This window comes from Mustela lutreola, chromosome 1, assembly GCF_030435805.1.
Source record: "Mustela lutreola isolate mMusLut2 chromosome 1, mMusLut2.pri, whole genome shotgun sequence".
Lineage (NCBI taxonomy): Eukaryota > Metazoa > Chordata > Mammalia > Carnivora > Mustelidae > Mustela > Mustela lutreola.
This window is the reverse complement of record NC_081290.1, coordinates 240,991,090-241,011,978: the sequence shown is the minus strand read 5'-3', so window position 1 is coordinate 241,011,978 and position 20,889 is coordinate 240,991,090. Positions and strand designations below refer to the sequence as shown.

The following is a 20,889-nucleotide window of genomic DNA, read 5'->3' as shown; positions in this document are numbered from 1 at the left end:
AGCTCGGAGCGCGGCCGGAGGTCAGGCAGACGGGAGTAACTGGGCGCTGTTCTCTGAGGGCGCACTGAGGAGTGGGGCCCTGGGCTCTCGGCTCCTCCGGGCCGGAGACCAGGAGGCCGCCATTTGTATTCCCGTCCTCCGGAACTCTACGGAAAGCGCTCAGGTAACAAAAGCTCCTGAAAGCAAACCCGAGCGGATTACTCACCCCGGCCCCGGGTAAGGGCGGTGTAATTCCGCCTGGGGCAAAGACACTTGAGAATCACTACACCAGGCCCCTCCCCCAGAAGATCAACAAGAAATCCAGCCGAGACCAAGTTCACCTACCAAGGAGTGCGGTTTCAATACCAAGGAGAGCAGCAGAATTCCAGAGGAGGAGAAAGCCAAACACGGAACTCATGGCTTTTTTCCTGTGATTTTTTTTAGTCTTGCAGTTAATTTAATTTTTTCTTTTTCATTTTTTATTTTTCTCGCCTTCGGGTAAAATTTTTTTTTTTTTAACTGTTACCTTTTTCTTTTTTAACGATTTTTTACTAGTTTATCTAATATATATATTTTTTTTCTTTTTTACATTTTTCTTAGGTGTTTTCTTTTTTTAAAAATTCTTTTCTTTTCTTTTTTTTTTTTCTTTTCTTTTTGTTTTTTTTTTTCTTTCTTCCTTTTTGAACCTCTTTTTATCCCCTTTCTCCCCACTCACGATTTTGGATCTCTTCTAATTTGGTTAAAGCATATTTTCCTGGGGTTGTTGCCACCCTTTTAGTATTTTACTTGCCCCTTCATTTACACTTATCTGGACAAAATGACAAGACATAAAAATTCAACACAAAAAAAAGAACAAGAGGCAGTACCGAAGGCTAGGGACCTAATCAATACAGACATCGGTAATATGTCAGATCTAGAGTTCAGAATGACAATTCTCAAGGTTCTAGCCGGGCTCGAAAAAGGCATGGAAGATATTAGAGAAACCCTCTCGAGAGATATAAAAGCCCTTTCTGGAGAAATAAAAGAACTAAAATCTAACCAAGGTGAAATCAAAAAAGCTATTAATGAGGTGCAATCAAAAATGGAGGCTCTAACTGCTAGGATAAATGAGGCAGAAGAAAGAATTAGTGATATAGAAGACCAAATGACAGAGAATAAAGAAGCTGAGCAAAAGAGGGACAAACAGCTACTGGACCACGAGGGGAGAATTCGAGAGATAAGTGACACCATAAGACGAAACAACATTAGAATAATTGGGATTCCAGAAGAAGAAGAAAATGAGAGGGGAGCAGAAGGTATACTGGAGAGAATTATTGGGGAGAATTTCCCCAATATGGCAAAGGGAACGAGCATCAAAATTCAGGAGGTTCAGAGAACGCCCCTCAAAATCAATAAGAATAGGCCCACACCCCGTCACCTAATAGTAAAATTTACAAGTCTCAATGACAAAGAGAAAATCCTGAAAGCAGCCCGGGAAAAGAAGTCTGTAACATACAATGGTAAAAATATTAGATTGGCAGCTGACTTATCCACAGAGACCTGGCAGGCCAGAAAGAGCTGGCATGATATTTTCAGAGCACTAAACGAGAAAAACATGCAGCCAAGAATACTATATCCAGCTAGGCTATCATTGAAAATAGAAGGAGAGATTAAAAGCTTCCAGGACAAACAACAACTGAAAGAATTTGCAAATACCAAACCAGCTCTACAGGAAATCTTGAAAGGGGTCCTCTAAGCAAAGAGAGAGCCTACAAGTGGTAGATCAGAAAGGAACAGAGACCATATACAGTAACAGTCACCTTACAGGCAATACAATGGCACTAAATTCATATCTCTCAATACTTACCCTGAATGTGAATGGGCTAAATGCCCCTGTCAAAAGACACAGGGTATCAGAAAGGATAAAAAAACAAAACCCATCTATATGTTGCCTCCAAGAAACACATTTTAAGCCCGAAGACACCTCCAGATTTAAAGTGAGGGGGTGGAAAAGAATTTACCATGCTAATGGACATCAGAAGAAAGCAGGAGTGGCAATCCTTATATCAGATCAATTAGATTTTAAGCCAAAGACTATAATAAGAGATGAGGAAGGACACTATATCATACTCAAAGGGTCTGTCCAACAAGAAGATCTAACAATTTTCAATATCTATGCCCCCAACGTGGGAGCAGCCAACTATATAAACCAATTAATAACAAAATCAAAGAAACACATCAACAATAATACAATAATAGTAGGGGACTTTAACACTCCCCTCACTGAAATAGACAGGTCATCCAAGCAAAAGATCAGCAAGGAAATAAAGGCCTTAAACGACACACTGGACCAGATGGACATCACAGATATATTCAGAGCATTTCATCCCAAAGCAACAGAATACACATTCTTCTCTAGTGCACATGGAACATTCTCCAGAATAGATCACATCCTCGGTCCTAAATCAGGACTCAACCGGTATCAAAAGATTGGGATCATTCCCTGCATATTTTCAGACCACAATGCTCTAAAGCTAGAACTCAACCACAAAAGGAAGTTTGGAAAGAACCCAAATACATGGAGACTAAACAGTATCCTTCTAAAGAATGAATGGGTCAACCGGGAAATTAAAGAAGAATTGAAAAAAATCATGGAAACAAATGATAATGAAAATACAACGGTTCAAAATCTGTGGGACACAACAAAGGCAGTCCTGAGAGGCAAATATATAGCGGTACAAGCCTTTCTCAAGAAACAAGAAAGGTCTCAGGTACACAACCTAACCCTACACCTAAAGGAGCTGGAGAAAGAACAAGAAAGAAACCCTAAGCCCAGCAGGAGAAGAGAAATCATAAAGATCAGAGCAGAAATCAATGAAATAGAAACCAAAAAAATAATAGAACAAATCAACGAAACTAGGAGCTGGTTCTTTGAAAGAATTAATAAAATTGATAAACCCCTGGCCCGACTTATCAAAAAGAAAAGAGAAAGGACCCAAATAAATAAAATCATGAATGAAAGAGGAGAGATCACAACTAACACCAAAGAAATACAAACTATTATAAGAACATACTATGAGCAACTCTATGGCAATAAATTTGACAATCTGGAAGAAATGGATGCATTCCTAGAAACATATAAACTACCACAACTGAACCAGGAAGAAATAGAAAGCCTGAACAGACCCATAACCAGTAAGGAGATTGAAACAGTTATTAAAAATCTCCAAACAAACAAAAGCCCAGGGCCAGATGGCTTCCCGGGGGAATTCTACCAAACATTTAAAGAAGAACTAATTCCTATTCTCCTGAAACTGTTCCAAAAAATAGAAATGGAAGGAAAACTTCCAAACTCATTTTATGAGGCCAGCATCACCTTGATCCCAAAACCAGACAAGGATCCCACCAAAAAAGAGAGCTATAGACCAATATCCTTGATGAACACAGATGCGAAAATACTCAACAAAATACTAGCCAATAGGATTCAACAGTACATTAAAAAGATTATTCACCACGACCAAGTGGGATTTATTCCAGGGCTGCAAGGTTGGTTCAACATCCGCAAATCAGTCAATGTGATACAACACATCAATAAAAGTAAGAACAAGAACCATATGATACTCTCAATAGATGCTGAAAAAGCATTTGACAAAGTACAACATCCCTTCCTGATCAAAACTCTTCAAAGTGTAGGGATAGAGGGCACATACCTCAATATCATCAAAGCCATCTATGAAAAACCCACCGCAAATATCATTCTCAATGGAGAAAAACTGAAAGCTTTTCCGCTAAGGTCAGGAACACGGCAGGGATGTCCATTATCACCACTGCTATTCAACATCGTACTAGAGGTCCTAGCCTCAGCAATCAGACAACAAAAGGAAATTAAAGGCATCCAAATCAACAAAGAAGAAGTCAAATTATCACTCTTCGCTGATGATATGATACTATATGTGGAAAACCCAAAAGACTCCACTCCAAAACTGCTAGAACTTATACAGGAATTCAGTAAAGTGTCAGGATATAAAATCAATGCACAGAAATCAGTTGCATTTCTCTACACCAACAGCAAGACAGAAGAAAGAGATATTAAGGAGTCAATCCCATTTACAATTGCATCCAAAACCATAAGATACCTAGGAATAAACCTAACCAAAGAGACACAGAATCTATACTCAGAAAACTATAAAGTACTCATGAAAGAAATTGAGGAAGACACAAAGAAATGGAAAAATGTTCCATGCTCCTGGATTGGAAGAATAAATATTGTGAAAATGTCTATGCTACCTAAAGCAATCTACACATTTAATGCAATTCCTATCAAAGTACCATCCATCTTTTTCAAAGAAATGGAACAAATAATGCTAAAATTTATATGGAACCAGAAAAGACCTCGAATAGCCAAAGGGATATTGAAAAAGAAAGCCAACGTTGGTGGCATCACAATCCCGGACTTCAAGCTCTATTACAAAGCTGTCATCATCAAGACAGCATGGTACTGGCACAAAAACAGACACATAGATCAATGGAACAGAATAGAGAGCCCAGAAATAGACCCTCAACTCTATGGTCAACTAATCTTCGACAAAGCAGGAAAGAATGTCCAATGGAAAAAAGACAGCCTCTTCAATAAATGGTGCTGGGAAAATTGGACAGCCACATGCAGAAAAATGAAATTGGACCATTTCCTTACACCACACACAAAAATAGACTCAAAATGGATGAAGGACCTCAATGTACGAAAGGAATCCATCAAAATCCTTGAGGAGAACACGGGCAGCAACCTCTTCGACCTCTGCCACAGCAACATCTTCCTAGGAACAACGCAAAAGGCAAGGGAAGCAAGGGAAAAAATGAACTACTGGGATTTCATCAAGATCAAAAGCTTTTGCACAGCAAAGGAAACAGTTAACAAAATCAAAAGACAACTGACAGAATGGGAGAAGATATTTGCAAACGACATATCAGATAAAGGACTAGTGTCCAGAATCTATAAAGAACTTAGCAAACTCAACACCCAAAGAACAAATAATCCAATCAAGAAATGGGCAGAGGACATGAACAGACATTTCTGCAAAGAAGACATCCAGATGGCGAACAGACACATGAAAAAGTGCTCCATATCACTCGGCATCAGGGAAATACAAATCAAAACCACAATGAGATATCACCTCACACCAGTCAGAATGGCTAAAATCAACAAGTCAGGAAATGACAGATGCTGGCGAGGATGCGGAGAAAGGGGAACCCTCCTACACTGTTGGTGGGAATGCAAGCTGGTGCAGCCACTCTGGAAAACAGCATGGAGGTTCCTCAAAATGTTGAAAATAGAACTGCCCTATGACCCAGCAATTGCACTATTGGGTATTTACCCTAAAGATACAAATGTAGTGATCCAAAGGGGCACGTGCACCCGAATGTTTATAGCAGCAATGTCCACTATAGCCAAACTATGGAAAGAACCTAGATGTCCATCAACAGATGAATGGATCAAGAAGATGTGGTATATATACACAATGGAATACTATGCAGCCATCAAAAGAAATGAAATCTTGCCATTTGCAACAACGTGGATGGAACTAGAGCGTATCATGCTTAGCGAAATAAGTCAAGCAGAGAAAGACAACTATCATATGATCTCCCTGATATGAGGAAGTGGTGATACAACATGGAGGCTTAAGTGGGTAGAAGAAGAATAAATGAAACAAGATGGGATTGGGAGGGAGACAAACCATAAGTGACTCTTAATCTCACAAAACAAACTGAGGGTTGCCGGGGGGAGGTGGTTTGGGAGAAGGGGTTGGGATTATGGACATTGGGGAGGGCATGTGATTTGGTGAGTGCTGTGAAGTGTGTAAACCTGGTGATTCACAGACCTGTACCCCTGGGGATAAAAATATATGTTTATAAAAAATTTAAAAAAAAAATAAAAAAATTTAAAAATAAAAAAAAAAAATTTAAAAATAAAAAAAAAAAAAAAAAAAAAAAAGAATTGAGTGGGTGCCTGCAATTGAGGCATCCTGCCAGGCTCAAGCAACCTGGAGACTAAATTGTTGGGGGCCTGAGAAAGGCCATTAGGAGAAATCAGATGTAACAGAACTCCCTGACTTGGGGGAAAGGAAAACAAGTTTTGTCCAGGGGATGTGATATTCAAACTGCACACTATCATCACCTAAAACACTGACATCAGGCAATGCTCAGAGGGGCCTAGAAATTAAGCCAGCATCAGGAAAAGTGCCAGAAACAGGTCAGAAGCGGGTTGCATTCTGGAGAAAGAGGAGCCCTCCTACATTGTTGCTGGGAATGAAAGCTGGTGTGGCCACTCTGTAAAACAGTATGGAGGTTCCTCAAAAAGTTGAAAACAGAGCTACCCTATGACCCAGCAATTGCACTACTGGATATTCACCATAAAGTTACAAATGTAGTGACCCAAAGGGGCATGAGCACCTCAATGTTTATAGCAGCAACGTCCACAATAGCCAAACTATGGAAAGAACCTAGATGTCTATCAACAGATGAATGGATAAAGAAGATGTGGTGTATACACACACACACACACACACACACACACAATGGAATACTATGCAGACATCAAAAATGAAGTCTTGTCATTTGCGATGACATGGATGGAACTCGAGGGTATTATGCTGAGCAAAATAAGTCAATCAGAGAAAGACAATTATGGTTTGATCTCATGTATATGAAAAATTTGAGAAACAAGACAGAGGATCATAGGGGAAAGGAGGGGGAAAATCAAACAAGATAAAATCAGAGAGGGAGACAAAACATAGGAGATTCTTAATCTCAGGAAACAAACTGAGGGTTGCTGGAGGGGAGGAGATGTTAGGGATAGGGTGTCTGGGTGATAGACATTGGGGAAGGTATGTGCTATGTTGAGTGCTGTGAATTCTGTAAGACTGATGAATCACAGACATGTACCCTTATAATACATTATAGGCAAATTTAAAAAAAAAGAAACAGGTTGCATCCACAGCTGAGGAAGGGCATGGGTGGGGCCAGTTCATCTCAGGGAAGGCAGAGAGAGGCTGTCCAGAGGCAGGAAACCAAAGGAGAAGCATGGCAGCACACTGCAGGTTACAGAGCATGTTTATATGCTGTGCCTTTTGGTGTTTGTAACAACCCAGTGAGGCAGAAAAGGAAGATTTTGTTTATCTTCAGTGAGAGAAAAGAGGCAAAGCAACATGATAGTAAGTGACAGAGTCAGGAATTGAACTCAGGGTGGGCTGAGTTGCAGACTCAGTGCCTTTCCATTATACTAGGGGCCTGTTACAAGTACCCAAACCAGCAGAGAGCCTGATGCGGAACTCTATCTCAGGACTCTGAGATCATGACCTGAGCTGAAGGCAGAGGCCCAACCCACCGAGCCACCCAGGCACTCAGCACTGGTACTCTTGTCTGTAAGGAACAAGGCTGGTGAATAGTATTATTGACTTCTTTTTCCTCAATAAAGCTGAAGATAATTAGTGTCATTACAGCTCACCTCCAGCTAATTAAATTCCCCCAGCTTACCTGGGTGAGGGAAACTGAGCAGTTCTATCTTTTATGAGTTAATAGCTACTAGCTACAAACCTTGAGGCCACATTGGACCTGCATGGGCCTGCATGGTCAATGAATTAAGATCAGCATCTGAACCTGTGATCCAGGCTCTCAGATTGTAGTCAGTGGCTCTCGTGCATTGAGAGATACATTGCCCATCCCCAAACTCTCTGCTCCAACCACTAAACCAGGCTCCCTCCTCCTGGCCTCAGTAAAGGCTATTTGCAGCTTAGGCTCATGGCTGGGCCCAGAACGCTCTACTCCTGTTTTGGGGCTTGGGATAGATGGGCAAAGAGTTGCCCAGCAGAAGGGGAAGCCAGAATTTCAAGAATCCTTCACTTAGAAAAAATATGGGGAAATTTAATTTCCCCATGAGTTTTAATATGAAGTTTTAATATGAGTTTTAATATGAAGGATTTGGTTTCATGATCTATGTGGGCTATGTGAATTGGGACTGGACCATACCAAGAAGGAGCTCAGAGAGTCAGCAAATTGAATAAATTCAGTAGAAAAATCAGGTCTGGTGATGCCTGGGTGGCTCAGTCAGTTAGGCATCTGCCTTCAACTCGGATCATGATCCCAGGGCTCTGGGATCAAGTCCCACATTGGGGATCAAAAACCAATAGGAGCAATAAATAGGCACTTAATCAATAAGTAGTCATTGGAGTGCCTATTATGTGCCAGACATTAGAATGGAGAACAAACAGACACAGTCCCTGTTATTAGGGCACTTACATTCTAGGCAGAGAGACAAATAATATTCAAGTAACTAAATGTACAGTTCCAGGCAGCAAAACTGCGAAGAAGACCATAAGATAGTCACATACAGAGAATAACATAGGGATGGAACATTGGGTAGAGGGTCAAGGAAGGCCTCTATGATAAAGTAGTAATTAATATGAGACATGCAAATGACAAAATGAAGTCATCCATGCAAAGATTTTGGTGAAGACATTTCCAGACAAAAAGCACAGTAATTTCAACAAATGGTGTGGATGACTTGATGCAAAAGAGTAAAGATACAAATGTAGTGACCCAAAGGGGCCTCACACAATACATAAAAATTGACTCAAAATGGACCATAGAGCAAAATATAGAGCTAGTGCTATCAAACTCTTAGAAGACAACATAAAAACAAATCTTCAATACGTTGGGTTAGTCCATAGTTTCTTAGATATGACACTAAAAGTACAAGCAATTAGAGGAAAAAAAATAGATGAATAGTATTTCATCAAAACAAAAGTTTTTTGATGCAAATAATACCACTAAGAAAGTGAAAAGATAACCCACAGAATGTGAGAAAATATTTGCAAATCATGCATTTGATAAGGGATTTATTTCCAGAATATATCTGGAACTCTCTAATTCAATAAAAAGATAACTAATTTTTTAAGGATAAAGGATTTAAGTAGACATTTCTTCAAAGGATATATATGAGGGGTCAGTAAGCATTAAAAGGATGTGCAACATCAATCTTTAGGGAAATGCAAATCAAAATGTTAATGAGATACAATTTCATATCTTCTAGAATGGCTATAATAAAAAAGGTGGATAATAACTAAGTATTGGTGAGGATGTGAAGAAACCAGAGTTCTTGGTAAAAGGGTGCAGCCACTTTGGAATAACAGTGTGGCAATTCTTCAAAAAGTTGAATATAAAGTTACCATATGGCCCAGCAATTCTACTCCTTGGTGTATAACAAAGAGAAATGAAAACATGTGTCTACACAAAAACTTATACACAAATGTTCAGTCACAGTGTTTTTCATATTGGTCAGAAAGTGGAAATATCCCAAATGTCCAATGACTAGATAGGTAAATTGTGATATATCCATATAATGGAATATTATTCAGCGATAAAAATGAAGTATTGCTATATGCTACTACATGGATGAATCTTAAAAATATTATGCTAAATGAAGGAAGCCAGCCACAAAAAGCAACATGTTGTGTGATTCCATTTTTATGAAATTTCCAGAATAGGGACATCCATGGAGTGAGAAAGGAGATTAGTATTGCCTTGGCTGGGAATGGGGCTAGGGGAGATGGATCACTAATGGGTACAGAGTTTCTTTTGAGGATGATGAAAAGTTTTAAAATTAACCATAGTGATTGATGGTTGTATAACTCTGTGAATATATTAAAAATTATTGAATTATAAATTATAAAAGGGTAAATTTTGTGGTATGTGGATTATATTTCAAATAAAGCTATTATGAAAGAAAATGGGGATTAAAAAAAGAGGAACGAACAGTAAATGCAAAGCCTCTGGGACCACATTGAAGTGAGTGTGAGGAGCAGAATGGTCAATGGAGAATAGGAAAAGGAAAGTCTGGTAGAGGCTGGTTCACAAAAGATCCTGATTTTACACACTTCACAGCACCCCTGGGGATAAAAATATATGTTTATAAAAATAAAAAAATATATAAAAAATAAAGAGTGGAAATTGAAGTAAAAAAAAAAAAAAAGATCCTGATTTTATTCTAAGGGAGTTTAGATTCTACTTAAGGGAGTTTAAATTCTGAGGCAGGCATTGCCATCCCAAATAATCTCATTTTACAAAACCTGCTGGGCTTCCTTCTTTTTCGAAGGCCCATGGCTCTGCCCCCTAGCTGTCTATACCAGTTCATAAGATAGAGCTCTCTGTCTTGGTGATCACAGCTTTGTAGTAAAGCTTGAAATACGGTAACGTACTGCCCCCAGTTTTGTTTTTGTTTTTCAACATTTCCTTAGCGATTCGGGGTCTCTTCTGATTCCATACAAATTTTAGGATTATTTGCTCCAGCTCTTTGAAAAATACCGGTGGAATTTTGATCGGAATGGCATTAAAAGTATAGATTGCTCTAGGCAGTATAGACATTTTAACAATGTTTACTCTTCCGATCCAAGAGCATGGAATGGTCTTCCATCTTTTTGTGTCTTCTTCAATTTCTTTCATGAGTGTTCTGTAGTTCCTCGAGTACAGATCTTTTACCTCTTTGGTTAGGTTTTTTCCCAGGTATCGTATGGTTCTTGGTGCTATAGTAAATGGAATCGATTCTCTAATTTCCCTTTCTGTATTTTCATTGTTAGTATATAAGAAAGCCACTGATTTCTGTACATTGACTTTGTATCCTGCCACATTGCTGAATTGATGTATGAGTTCTAGTAGTTTGGGGGTGGAGTCTTTTGGGTTTTCCATATAAAGAATCACGTGATCACCAAGACAGCATGGTACTGGCATAAAAACAGACACATAGATCAGTGGAACAGAGTAGAGAGCCCAGATATGGACCCTCAACTCTATCGGCAAATAATCTTTGACAAAACAGGAAAAAATATACAGTGGAATAAAGACAGTCTCTTCAATAAATAGTGCTGGGAAAACTGGACAGCTACATGTAGAAGAATGAAACTCAATCATTCTCTTACACTGTACACAAAGATAAACTCAAAATGGATAAAAGACCTCAGCGTGAGACAGGAATCCATCAGAATCCTAGAGGAGAACATAGGCAGTAACCTCTTCGATATCAGCCACAGCAACTTCTTTCAAGATATGTCTCCAAAGGCAAAGGAAACAAAAGCGAAAATAAACTTTTGGGACTTCATCAAGATCAAAAGCTTCTGCACAGCAAAGGAAACAGTCAACAAAACAAAGAGGCAACCCACGGAATGGGAGAAGATATTTGCAAATAACAGTACAGACAAAAGGCTGATATCCAGGATCTACAAAGAACTTCTCAAACTCAACACACACAAAACAGACAATCATATTAAAAAATGGACAGAAGATATGAACAGATACTTCTCCAATGAAGGCATACAAATGGCTATCAAACACATGAAAAATGTTCATTATCACTAGCCATCAGGGAGATTCAAATTAAAACTACATTGAGATATCACCTTACACCAGTTAGAATGGCCAAAATTAGCAAGACAGGAAACAACATGTGTTGGAGAGGATGTGGAAAAAGGGGAACCCTCTTACACTGTTGGTGGGAATGCAAGTTGGTGCAACCGCTTTGGAGAACAGTGTGGAGATTCCTCAAGAAATGAAAACTAGAGCTTCCCTATGACCCTGCCATTGCACTACTGGGTATTTACCCCAAAGATACAGATGTAGTGAAAGGAAGGGCCATCTGTACCCCAATGTTTATAGCAGCAATGGCCATGGTCGCCAAACTGTGGAAAGAACCAAGATGCCCTTCAATGGACAAGTGGATCAGGAAGATGTGGTCCATATACTCTATGGAGTATTATGCCTCCATCAGAAAGGATGAATACCCAACTTTTGTAGCAACATGGACGGGACTGCAAGAGATTATGCTGAGTGAAATAAGTCAAGCAGAGAGAGTCAATTATCATATGGTTTCACTTATTTGTGGAACATAACAAATAGCATGGAGGACAAGGGGAGATGGAGAGGAGAAGGGAGTTGAGGGAAATTGGAAGGGGAGAATATGGACATGAGAGACTATGGACTCTGAAAAACAATCTGAGGGTTTTGAAGGGGTAGGGGGTGGGAGGTTGGGGGAGCCAGGTGGTGGGTATTAGAGAGGGCAAAAACATGAATACTGTTACGCTGAAAAGAAATTTTTTAAAAATAGGCAAAAAAAAAAAAAAAAAGTGCTTTCTGTATCAGGAGCTGACCATGTTATGTGGCCTTTTTTTTTTTTTTCTTTTTTTTTTTTTAACTTAAATCACACCTCCTTGAGTCCTCAGGGCTTTCTTTGCACATTTTGGGAAAAAAAAATGTGTTCTATAGAAGAAAAGCAGAAACTGAATTATCAAAATAGTAAGTTTGGTTAATAATGAAAATATGTATATTTCATGTACTATCCAAATAAAGCCAGGAGTCAAAGGCAAGCTGAGCAACATCTGATAAATTCGTTTAAAGCAATATGTGCTCTATATGACAATCAAGATTATGTTGGCTGGCCCACAGAGGAAAGCGCCTGATGGGTGGGGTTGTGACAAGCATTGTAATACAGCATCAAACATCTTTGCAGTTGTTTGTTCCATGCTCTGTACTCTGCTGACTTGATGACCATGGGGTCTTGTTGCCTCATCCTCACAGGAAGGCTCTCACAGTCCTTTGTCAGGGGTGAGAACCAGCCCCTTGCAGAGATAACTGACCCCTACCTTTGCTCTTGGGGTCCCTTCACACCCGTCAAAAGGAGGAAGCTGTGTTTCCTGAGAATCTTATCGATGGCGTGCTCTGTTGCCAAGTCCTATGACGCTGGTAGGACCCCTCCCAGTCCTTCCACCCCAGCACAGGAAAGGGCCTGTGCATTATTTACATTGTCTGGGTTTCAGAACAGGACTAGCTTTAGTCAACAGCAAGAGCAGCAGAGGCAGAGTGAGCATGCAGAAAAAAGGACTGCTAAATGTGCGCATTGCACATGAAGAGGAACCTCTCAGAGTGATCCCTGTGTAGGGGCTGGGACTTTCTTGCCTGGTCTCTAATTCCAACCATCAGAGGAGGTTCTCACTGTAGAGAAGGACTCTGGGCACCTTTTCCTACCTTGTATTCTCTGGCCCAAACACACTCTTGTCATAACTCTCAGAGACAGAAGGGTCAGGCTTTACAGACCAGGGTAGGCCTGAAAAAATTATGAAGACTACTCAGATGTGTACAGTTTATAAAGTATGTAGCACATGCATTCTCTTACTAAGTCCTCACAATAAGCCCGTGAGTTAGTTATAACAGCAGCTAGCATCTCCTGAATGCCTACTCAGTGTGGATGTCATGTATACACACACACACATTTACACATGTATGCATACATAAACACATGTGTGTCATATATGTGTGAATATATACACATATATCTATATATACGTGTGTATACATATTTATAATGTTCCTGCAAGGTAGATATTATTCCCATTTTACAGATGAGCAAATTTAAATAACTTATCTGAAGTCACAGAGAGTAGTGGGTGCTGATGGAGGACTGATGCCAAGATCTAATATTTTCTACCACCCTTCCTCTGTAAGAGTCCATATCTGGGCAAATGTCTTATGATTACAGAGCTCACACAAAGGGTACCCTGCATCTTTTCCAACTCACCAATTCTTCTTACTACATTCCTGGAAAGACATGGTCTGCTGGTAGTTCAAAGTCACTTTTTGGTTTTATTTCATAGGTTGGATATAGTTCATTTGCATGTCTTTTCTTTTTCACAGTGCCCCTCCACTCACCGAAAAGGAAGTTGAGGTAAGTGATTCCAGTGCTTTATGAAATTTAGTGCCTAAGCTTGACTGGGTTTATCGAAAACATTCCATTTTCTAGCCTCTGCCCCTGACAATTTTGTACAAAAATGAGAATGTGTGATTGTGGGATAATATGGAAATTGTGATCAGCCCTACTGAAATGCTGAGACTCCCACCCCAGGTGATGGAAGATTCTGGCAAATTTGGTCAGAAATGAGAAGGTAGCTGGAAATTCTACACTTCTTCAAGAATGGTTTATGCTCTTTAAAAATATGACTTAGAAATGCAAAGTTACTGAGAGGCTGCAGAATTGAACCAAATTTATTTCAAAATTAATCACAGATGGTCAGATTTCACGTTTTAAACTTTGGTCCAGAGGAAGAAGGTACTTCCCTTCTGAGGGTTCCAGACACAAGGAAGGTAGCTCAGCCAAGGTGGGAAGCTGTGCTGTCAGCTCATCAGCCTTCCCTGATTCCTCCTTTACTCCCCTTGGGGCCTCCTTGTCTCTGTAGAGATGCTATCCCAATGGGGTTGGTGGGTGAGCTGAGAGGAACTTCTCTGCATTTCATTCTGGTGAAGGGGTAGGGGAGATGGACAAAGACAGTGCATCCCAGGTGAGGTGGTAAGGTAGTGAGGACCTCTGATGCCAGCACCTAGTTTGTTTCTAAGAAATTAGGTTGGAGTTGATAGAAGGAAGAGGGTAAGAACCTGAATGAGTCCAGAATCTTTTACTCCAGGTTGGGAGGTTAAAAGGTTTTAAAAGTCTTTGTAGCATTGTTTGCCACTGACCATAAGAAGATGAATATTCCCTTTCTGAGACCCAGTGGACTGGACAAGTAGAGGAAGACACACAATGTGAAATGTCTCCCAGAGACAGTAACAATTACCTTGTACACAGATATTGCACTTAGTTCATCACACACTCACATCCATCCTTTCAACAGATCCTCCAATCAGCTCAGTGAAGTTGGTAGAGCAGGAATTAGAACAAAGGACGAAACCAAGTGATGAACTAATTTACCCAAGGTCCCAGACCCAGTGCTTAGCAGAACCAACATTTAGACCCAAATATTCTAACTAAATACAGGACTCTCTCTATATCACACTGCCATGAAGGGGACAACTCAGGTATAGAAAAATAAACATTGAACATTATTGATAAACTTGACTGGACTGAGGCTTGGGTAGGACAGAAAATCCCCACCCACTGACACCGGTGAAGATGGGCTATGGGCAGTTTGTTTAATGACCAGCTTCTATCTGCCGGTGTGTACTGACACAATTAGTGTTCAGCATGGTAACAACAGCACAGGCTTTGAAATCAAGTAGTGTAATATTTGAATCCTGGTTCTACTACTTCATGTCACCTTGAACAAGTTAATGACCCCTCTGGTCTCAGTCTCTTTACCCACAAAGTGACCACAACAGTTCCTATTGCAAATGCTTTTTGCGGAGTAAATGAGTCAAGGTGCACAGAACTCATAGCAGTGCTAGCATATTTGTACATGCTTAATGAGGAGTAGCTTCCAGGGTTGCCATCATTGTTGTTATTGGGTCAGTTCAAGGCCTTTAGTTCTGTCTGAAGATGTCTACCCACTGTAGGCCATATTACATGAACTCAGAAGATCAGACAGTGTTAGCTCACCCCAAGGGTGTAAATCTTCTACCACTTGACTCAGGGCAAACGAATGGAGTAAAAATGAAAGCCATTGCTTCTTCCTGTGTAGAGTCCATCTGTTTATTTCTCCTCCCCGGTAGTTTCCTATCATGCCAGGAGTTTCATGTTTGCTCAGTCCACCTTGCAAAGTTTCATTCATGCATCCCGTATTTTTGGCATGGAATATTTGTTCCAGAAAACTTCTCCTAACAGAATCATACCTCGATGTCTTTAATATCCTGGCAGCTTCTTAAAGCTGCTTTCTGTGCAGGATTTATAATACTCAGACAAGATGCTGGTTGAAATTTGCTTTAAGTCAACAGTGCTTATATTTTAAATGGAGTTTCTTTAAATACAGTGGTTCCATGCAAAACCTCCAAAACGCATGTGTAAGAAATCCTAGCATGAATCGAAACTGCTTCACAATCAGCTATGTTGGGCTGAGTTTACCTAAACCTAAATACAGGATGTTATTTTCTTGAAAATAACAAGAAAAGGCAAAGTGTTATTCTTTTTCAGTAAAATGTAAGTAAATTTACTGTTTTTCAGTAAAATGCATTTGGTCTTCTGGTTCTAGAAAGGACCTAGCATGGACCTCAGGTTACTATTTCATCATCTTTTGTGCAGTTTACTATGAAAGGAGAATTTCACTTGTATGCAGCTGTTTTGGTGACTGGCTCCAGGAGCTGATGTAAAACGCTCATGCAAGAAACACACCTGTGACCTTGTTCCCTGTAATAATTCCTCCTAGCATCTCTCCTACACTCTTGTTCCCAACAGAATGTGTTTGTACAACTGTCCTTGGCCTTTAGAAATGACAGCTACACTCTGGAATCTAGAATTAACCAGGCTGAAAGGGAACGCAACCTAACAGAGGAGAACACAGAGAAGGAACTGGAAAACTTCAAAGCTTCCATCACGGTAATTGTGGATCCTGATGGGGGAATCCTTGACTGTCTCCGAGGGCTATGCCAGGTGTCCTGATTTACTCAGTCAACAAGTAGAGTATCCTGACATGAGAAATCAGGCCAAGGCTCTGAGCCAGGGAGAGTCTTCCTCAGAGAGCTTGGAGGAACTAAGGCAGAGACCTGAAGGCCTGGTTACCTTGGGGGCTGTGAATAAGGCCTCTGAGTCCTTGGAAGCTTCTCAAGAGTAGGCTGGGTGACCTGGGATGGCAAAAGGAGCTCCTTAGGAACTAGAGACCTGGATGTGATTCTCTTCTTTCATGTCAGTCAGGTATAGAGTATCCACACTGGGCTTTTCAATCCCCAGAAGGTATAGCCCAGACCCTACAGAGGCCACTCTTTTCAGCCAGGATGAGGACCAGGGCTTGTCTTGTGACAGCTCAAGTCAAGTCTTGGTATGGACCCCAGCTGATGTTCCTTCTCACTTCCCAGTCCTCAGCTTCACTATGGCACCACTGTGAGCACCGAGAGACCTACCAGAAGCTGCTGGAGGATATTGCTGTCTTGCACCGCTTGGCTGCACGCCTCTCCAGCCGAGCTGAGATGGTGGGGGCCGTCCGCCAGGTGAGCCTCTTCAGCTCCCAGCCATCTGACTAGCTCAGCTCTGCCCACAGTAACTAGAGCACGAATGTAATGTAAGCAATGACAACTAGAGATCCCACTTACTGACGGCTTCCTCTGTGCCAGACATCCTGTGTACATTATTGTGTTTTATTAAGGTATTTCTGGTGGACCTCTAAACCCTTGAGGTGCTCCTTGGGAAAGGCTTTCTGTGAACATGTAAGTTTGCAAATTGCTGCCTACTACCTTCTTTTCTTGGAAATTTCTGACACATATTGGTACCATCAAGGCTTTGAGAACACCTATAGCGAAGAAGCCTATTTAAAACTACCTGTATGTATGTTTCCTAAACGTATCTGACTGAAGAACCACAAAATACCTATTCAACTTCCATGGAACTAGTATTTGGCAAATATGCTTTTAGGAAAAACTGCTTTGTTTCATTTAATCCTCCCAGCAACTCTGTAAATATCTTTTCCCCACAAAGACACGAAACTTCAGAAAGGTAATAGCACTAGTGTGTGGCACAGCTGGGATGCAGACCCAGGTTTTGCTCCCTCTTAGCCACTTTGAAGTCCTGAAACACACAGGGCACCACCCTGATCCAGGATGGTGTCATGAGATCAGACTGCCTAAGCCCAATCTTGGCTCCATCAGGATTCACTGTGTGACCTCAGGCCATTTATTGAGCTCTCTGTGTTCCAATTTCTCCAGCCAATGCAGATGATGATAGCGTCTGTTATATTGGCTTACCATAATATTTGCTAAGCGCCTAGATGTTATTATCACTGCTGCTAGGACGGTGCTCACCTGTTATGCTGCACTGGTTACATCAGCAGGGTGTTCCTGGGACAGAGCCTAGAGCAGTTCTTGTCAAATGAAGGAAGAACAAGCCACTGGGCGGTCCCACCCCTGTGTTCTTCTGGGGAAAGGGCACCTGACTCAGCAGCACACCCAGGAAGTCACTCTGATTGGAGAAGCAACAAAGGGAGAGCTCAAGGGAAGTGGCTACCTCCAGGAAGCTTCCCTGACCCATTCTCTCAACATAGAGGACTTTCCTACCTCTCATCTCCTGAGGCATTGTGGCTGTGCTTATTCTTGTCCTCCGTGAGAGCAAGTGCCTGAATCCCCCTCCCTCAGCTCACATCACAGACAGCAAACCCTTAGAGGGCAGAGCTGCATCTTTTAATTGTGTCCTTTTAATTCTTCCAGCCCACAGGTTAGCTCAGAGCAAACAAGTGCCAACAAGCCTTTCCTCCAATTGCCCTGTGTGCTCACGCTCTCCTTTCCTGCAGGAAAAGCGCATGTCAAAGGCAACAGAGGTAATGATGCAGTATGTGGAGAATCTGAAGAGAACGTATGAGAAAGACCATGCAGAGCTCATGGAGTTTAAAAAACTTGCAAATCAGAACTCAAGCCGCAGCTGTGGCCCCTCTGGTAAGGAACTGGGCTCCTGCCCCCATCTTGGCCCCGCAGTGTGGGTCCCTGATGGCTCTAGGCAGGATCACATCCATCAATGCAACCTGAGGAGTTCTAGTTGAGCAAGGCTCATTGTCCTTGCCCAGTGCTGCCCATAGGGGCCTCACAGCAGCTGTTCAGGTGAGACTAGGGACCAAGAACCAGGAAACAAGAATAGTCCCAAAGCAACTCCTGACACAATAAACCACAGCAGTTGACCACTGATATGAAGCCATAGGCTATAAGAGCTCTCTCTACTTTATGAGAAGGACAGACCCCAGATCTTACAGTCTTTGTGTTTTGGAATACATACTAAGGAATTTAGGCCTTATCCTAGAAAGTATTAGGGATCCAACCAAATATTTAAGTTCACACACGGAGTTTAGAATGTTCCCTCATTACAGTGTGGAAGTTACATTAGTGGGACAGAGCCAGAGACAGGGAAACCCACAAAGCTGCTATTACAATAGTCCAGGTGAGAGACGAACCTGGGCAGTGGGAATGGCATGAGATCCTAGCTAAAAGAGATATTCCTGAGATAAATAGCAGACTCATGGGCAAGACAAATGTTTTAAAGAAACTCTTTTAAAAGTGTTCTGTACAATTGCTATAGGAGCACAGAGGTGATTCTTCCTGAAGGAGTCAAGGAAGATTTTACAGAGGGATGGCATCTGGGCAGTTTTTCAAAGTAAAAATAGGCATTCTCCAGGCAAGGGGGAAATAGACTCCAAGTAGAGGAAACAGTGTGGACAAGGATGTAGGTTTGGAATGGAAAGGGTATGGAACAAAGAATTTGATGAGGTTACAGTGTTGGGAGTGTGATGATAACAGTTTGAAGGTAAGCCTTGGTAAGCCAGGGCCATATGCCAGGTCATTCTAATAATTTGGGCCTTTGTCCTTGAGGCTATGAGGAAACGCTGGTGAATTTATACCATCTAACATGGTCAGATTCTATTTTCAGAAGATTTGTCTGACTTCAGAGTAGACAATACATTAGGAGAGTATAGACACTGAGGTCTGGAGGCACTTGCTGCAGTCCAGCATGAGAAGGATGGTGCCTTGGACCAGGATCTCTCCTTGAGAGCCAGGGTCTAGGCTCTGGCTGATGAGGATGGTTTTAGCAGGAGAAAACAGACGTTTTAGTGACAGGAATCCCTGTGGAATGCAAACATCCGTGTTACCAAGAGCAGGAGGAGGGAAAGTATAACAGATGGAGGAACCTTTATAAACAGGAGGTTTCACAAGTTTCCTGGGGAATATCAGTGACACTTTCCAGAGTCCAAAGGCAGTGTACAAATGCTCCCAACTGTCTGCTTTTGATCTTGGCAGCAAGACTCCTGACCCACATGCATCTGGGCCTACAGCAAACTAGTTTCTGTCAGTGCTGGGAGTTGGGGAAGTTGCCACCAAAGAAATCGTAATATGTGAGCTCTTGCATTATTGCTCTGGAAGGTGCAAGGTCTGTTGTAAACTGTCGTATCCAAGATTTATGAAAGGAACAGTTACCATGAGTTTCATTCATTCATTCTAAAGATATTTATTGAACTCCTTTGCTGTCCCCCACATGATACTAAATATAGAAGTAAAGGGCACATGGTGACTGAGATCCAAAGGAACTCCCAGCTGGCGCAGAGGGCAAAGGAGTATAACCAGCCCAGTGACAAAAGTAAGCAGATTTTTATAGGGAGCATACCACAGAGTCCCACATTCAGTCTGGGGACATGAGAAAGTGTTTACAATACGTAGGGAGATGGTAGCTGAGTCTTAAATGGTGACTAAATATTTTTCAGATATTTGTTCCCATACCACTCTTTCTCAGCCTGGTCTGATGTAGAGGGTCCAGCATCCACCTAACAGGTGTGTCCATTGGATATCCTGTGACCATTCCCAAATAACGTTAGTTTTTAAGCCTTTACATGACTTCTAGCAATCTTTGTCTGAAGACTATAGTGAAATAAAAATAACTTTGATTTAAAGAAAGGTTATACACATTTAAAAATATCCATTTTTTTTCCTGAATATGAAACACTGATTGTTTACACTTTGAATTATTTCCTTAAGATGGATTTCTAGATGTGTAAATACTGGCTTGGGGGAAAGAAATTTTTATAAGGCTCTTAAAGCAAACTATTTTCAAATAACTCATTGATATTTCCATTTAATGGGTAACAGTATAGCTCAGTTCATTGTGCCATTAAGATTCTTATCCTTTCCTTTAAAAATATTTTTTACTTTGATGAGCCAAGATTCTATCTCATCATTTTAATTTGTATTATTTTTTACCTTTTCAATTGTTTCCTGGACATTTGTAGTTCCACTTTTATAAATTCTCTAGTTATATCTTTTGCCCACTTATAAAATTGGCATTTTATTCATTTGTATGAATGCTACAATATATAAAAAATATTTTCTGGTTCTGCTATTTTGGCTGACTGGAAAACTTGAAACTCCTTGACCACAAGTACTTAGACATTTCTGCTGGATAAAATAAAGCAAGCTTTAGTCTAAAAGAATAGCTGAATCTACAGGAAA

General features: G+C 40.9%; 1 protein-coding gene across 13 annotated transcripts in view; it reads left to right on the top strand.

Annotated features, from left to right (window-relative positions):
- The window catches only part of IRAG1 (inositol 1,4,5-triphosphate receptor associated 1), a 142,355-nt gene that overhangs the window by 94,341 nt on the left and 27,125 nt on the right, over window positions 1–20,889 (top strand). For all 13 annotated transcript variants that reach the window (XM_059136119.1, XM_059136091.1, XM_059136129.1 and 10 more), the window contains 4 exons: window positions 13,690–13,720; window positions 16,154–16,294; window positions 16,771–16,902; window positions 18,195–18,336. In XM_059136119.1, the coding sequence (XP_058992102.1) occupies window positions 13,690–13,720; window positions 16,154–16,294; window positions 16,771–16,902; window positions 18,195–18,336 (446 nt within the window). The remainder of the gene's footprint in view (window positions 1–13,689; window positions 13,721–16,153; window positions 16,295–16,770; window positions 16,903–18,194; window positions 18,337–20,889) is intronic.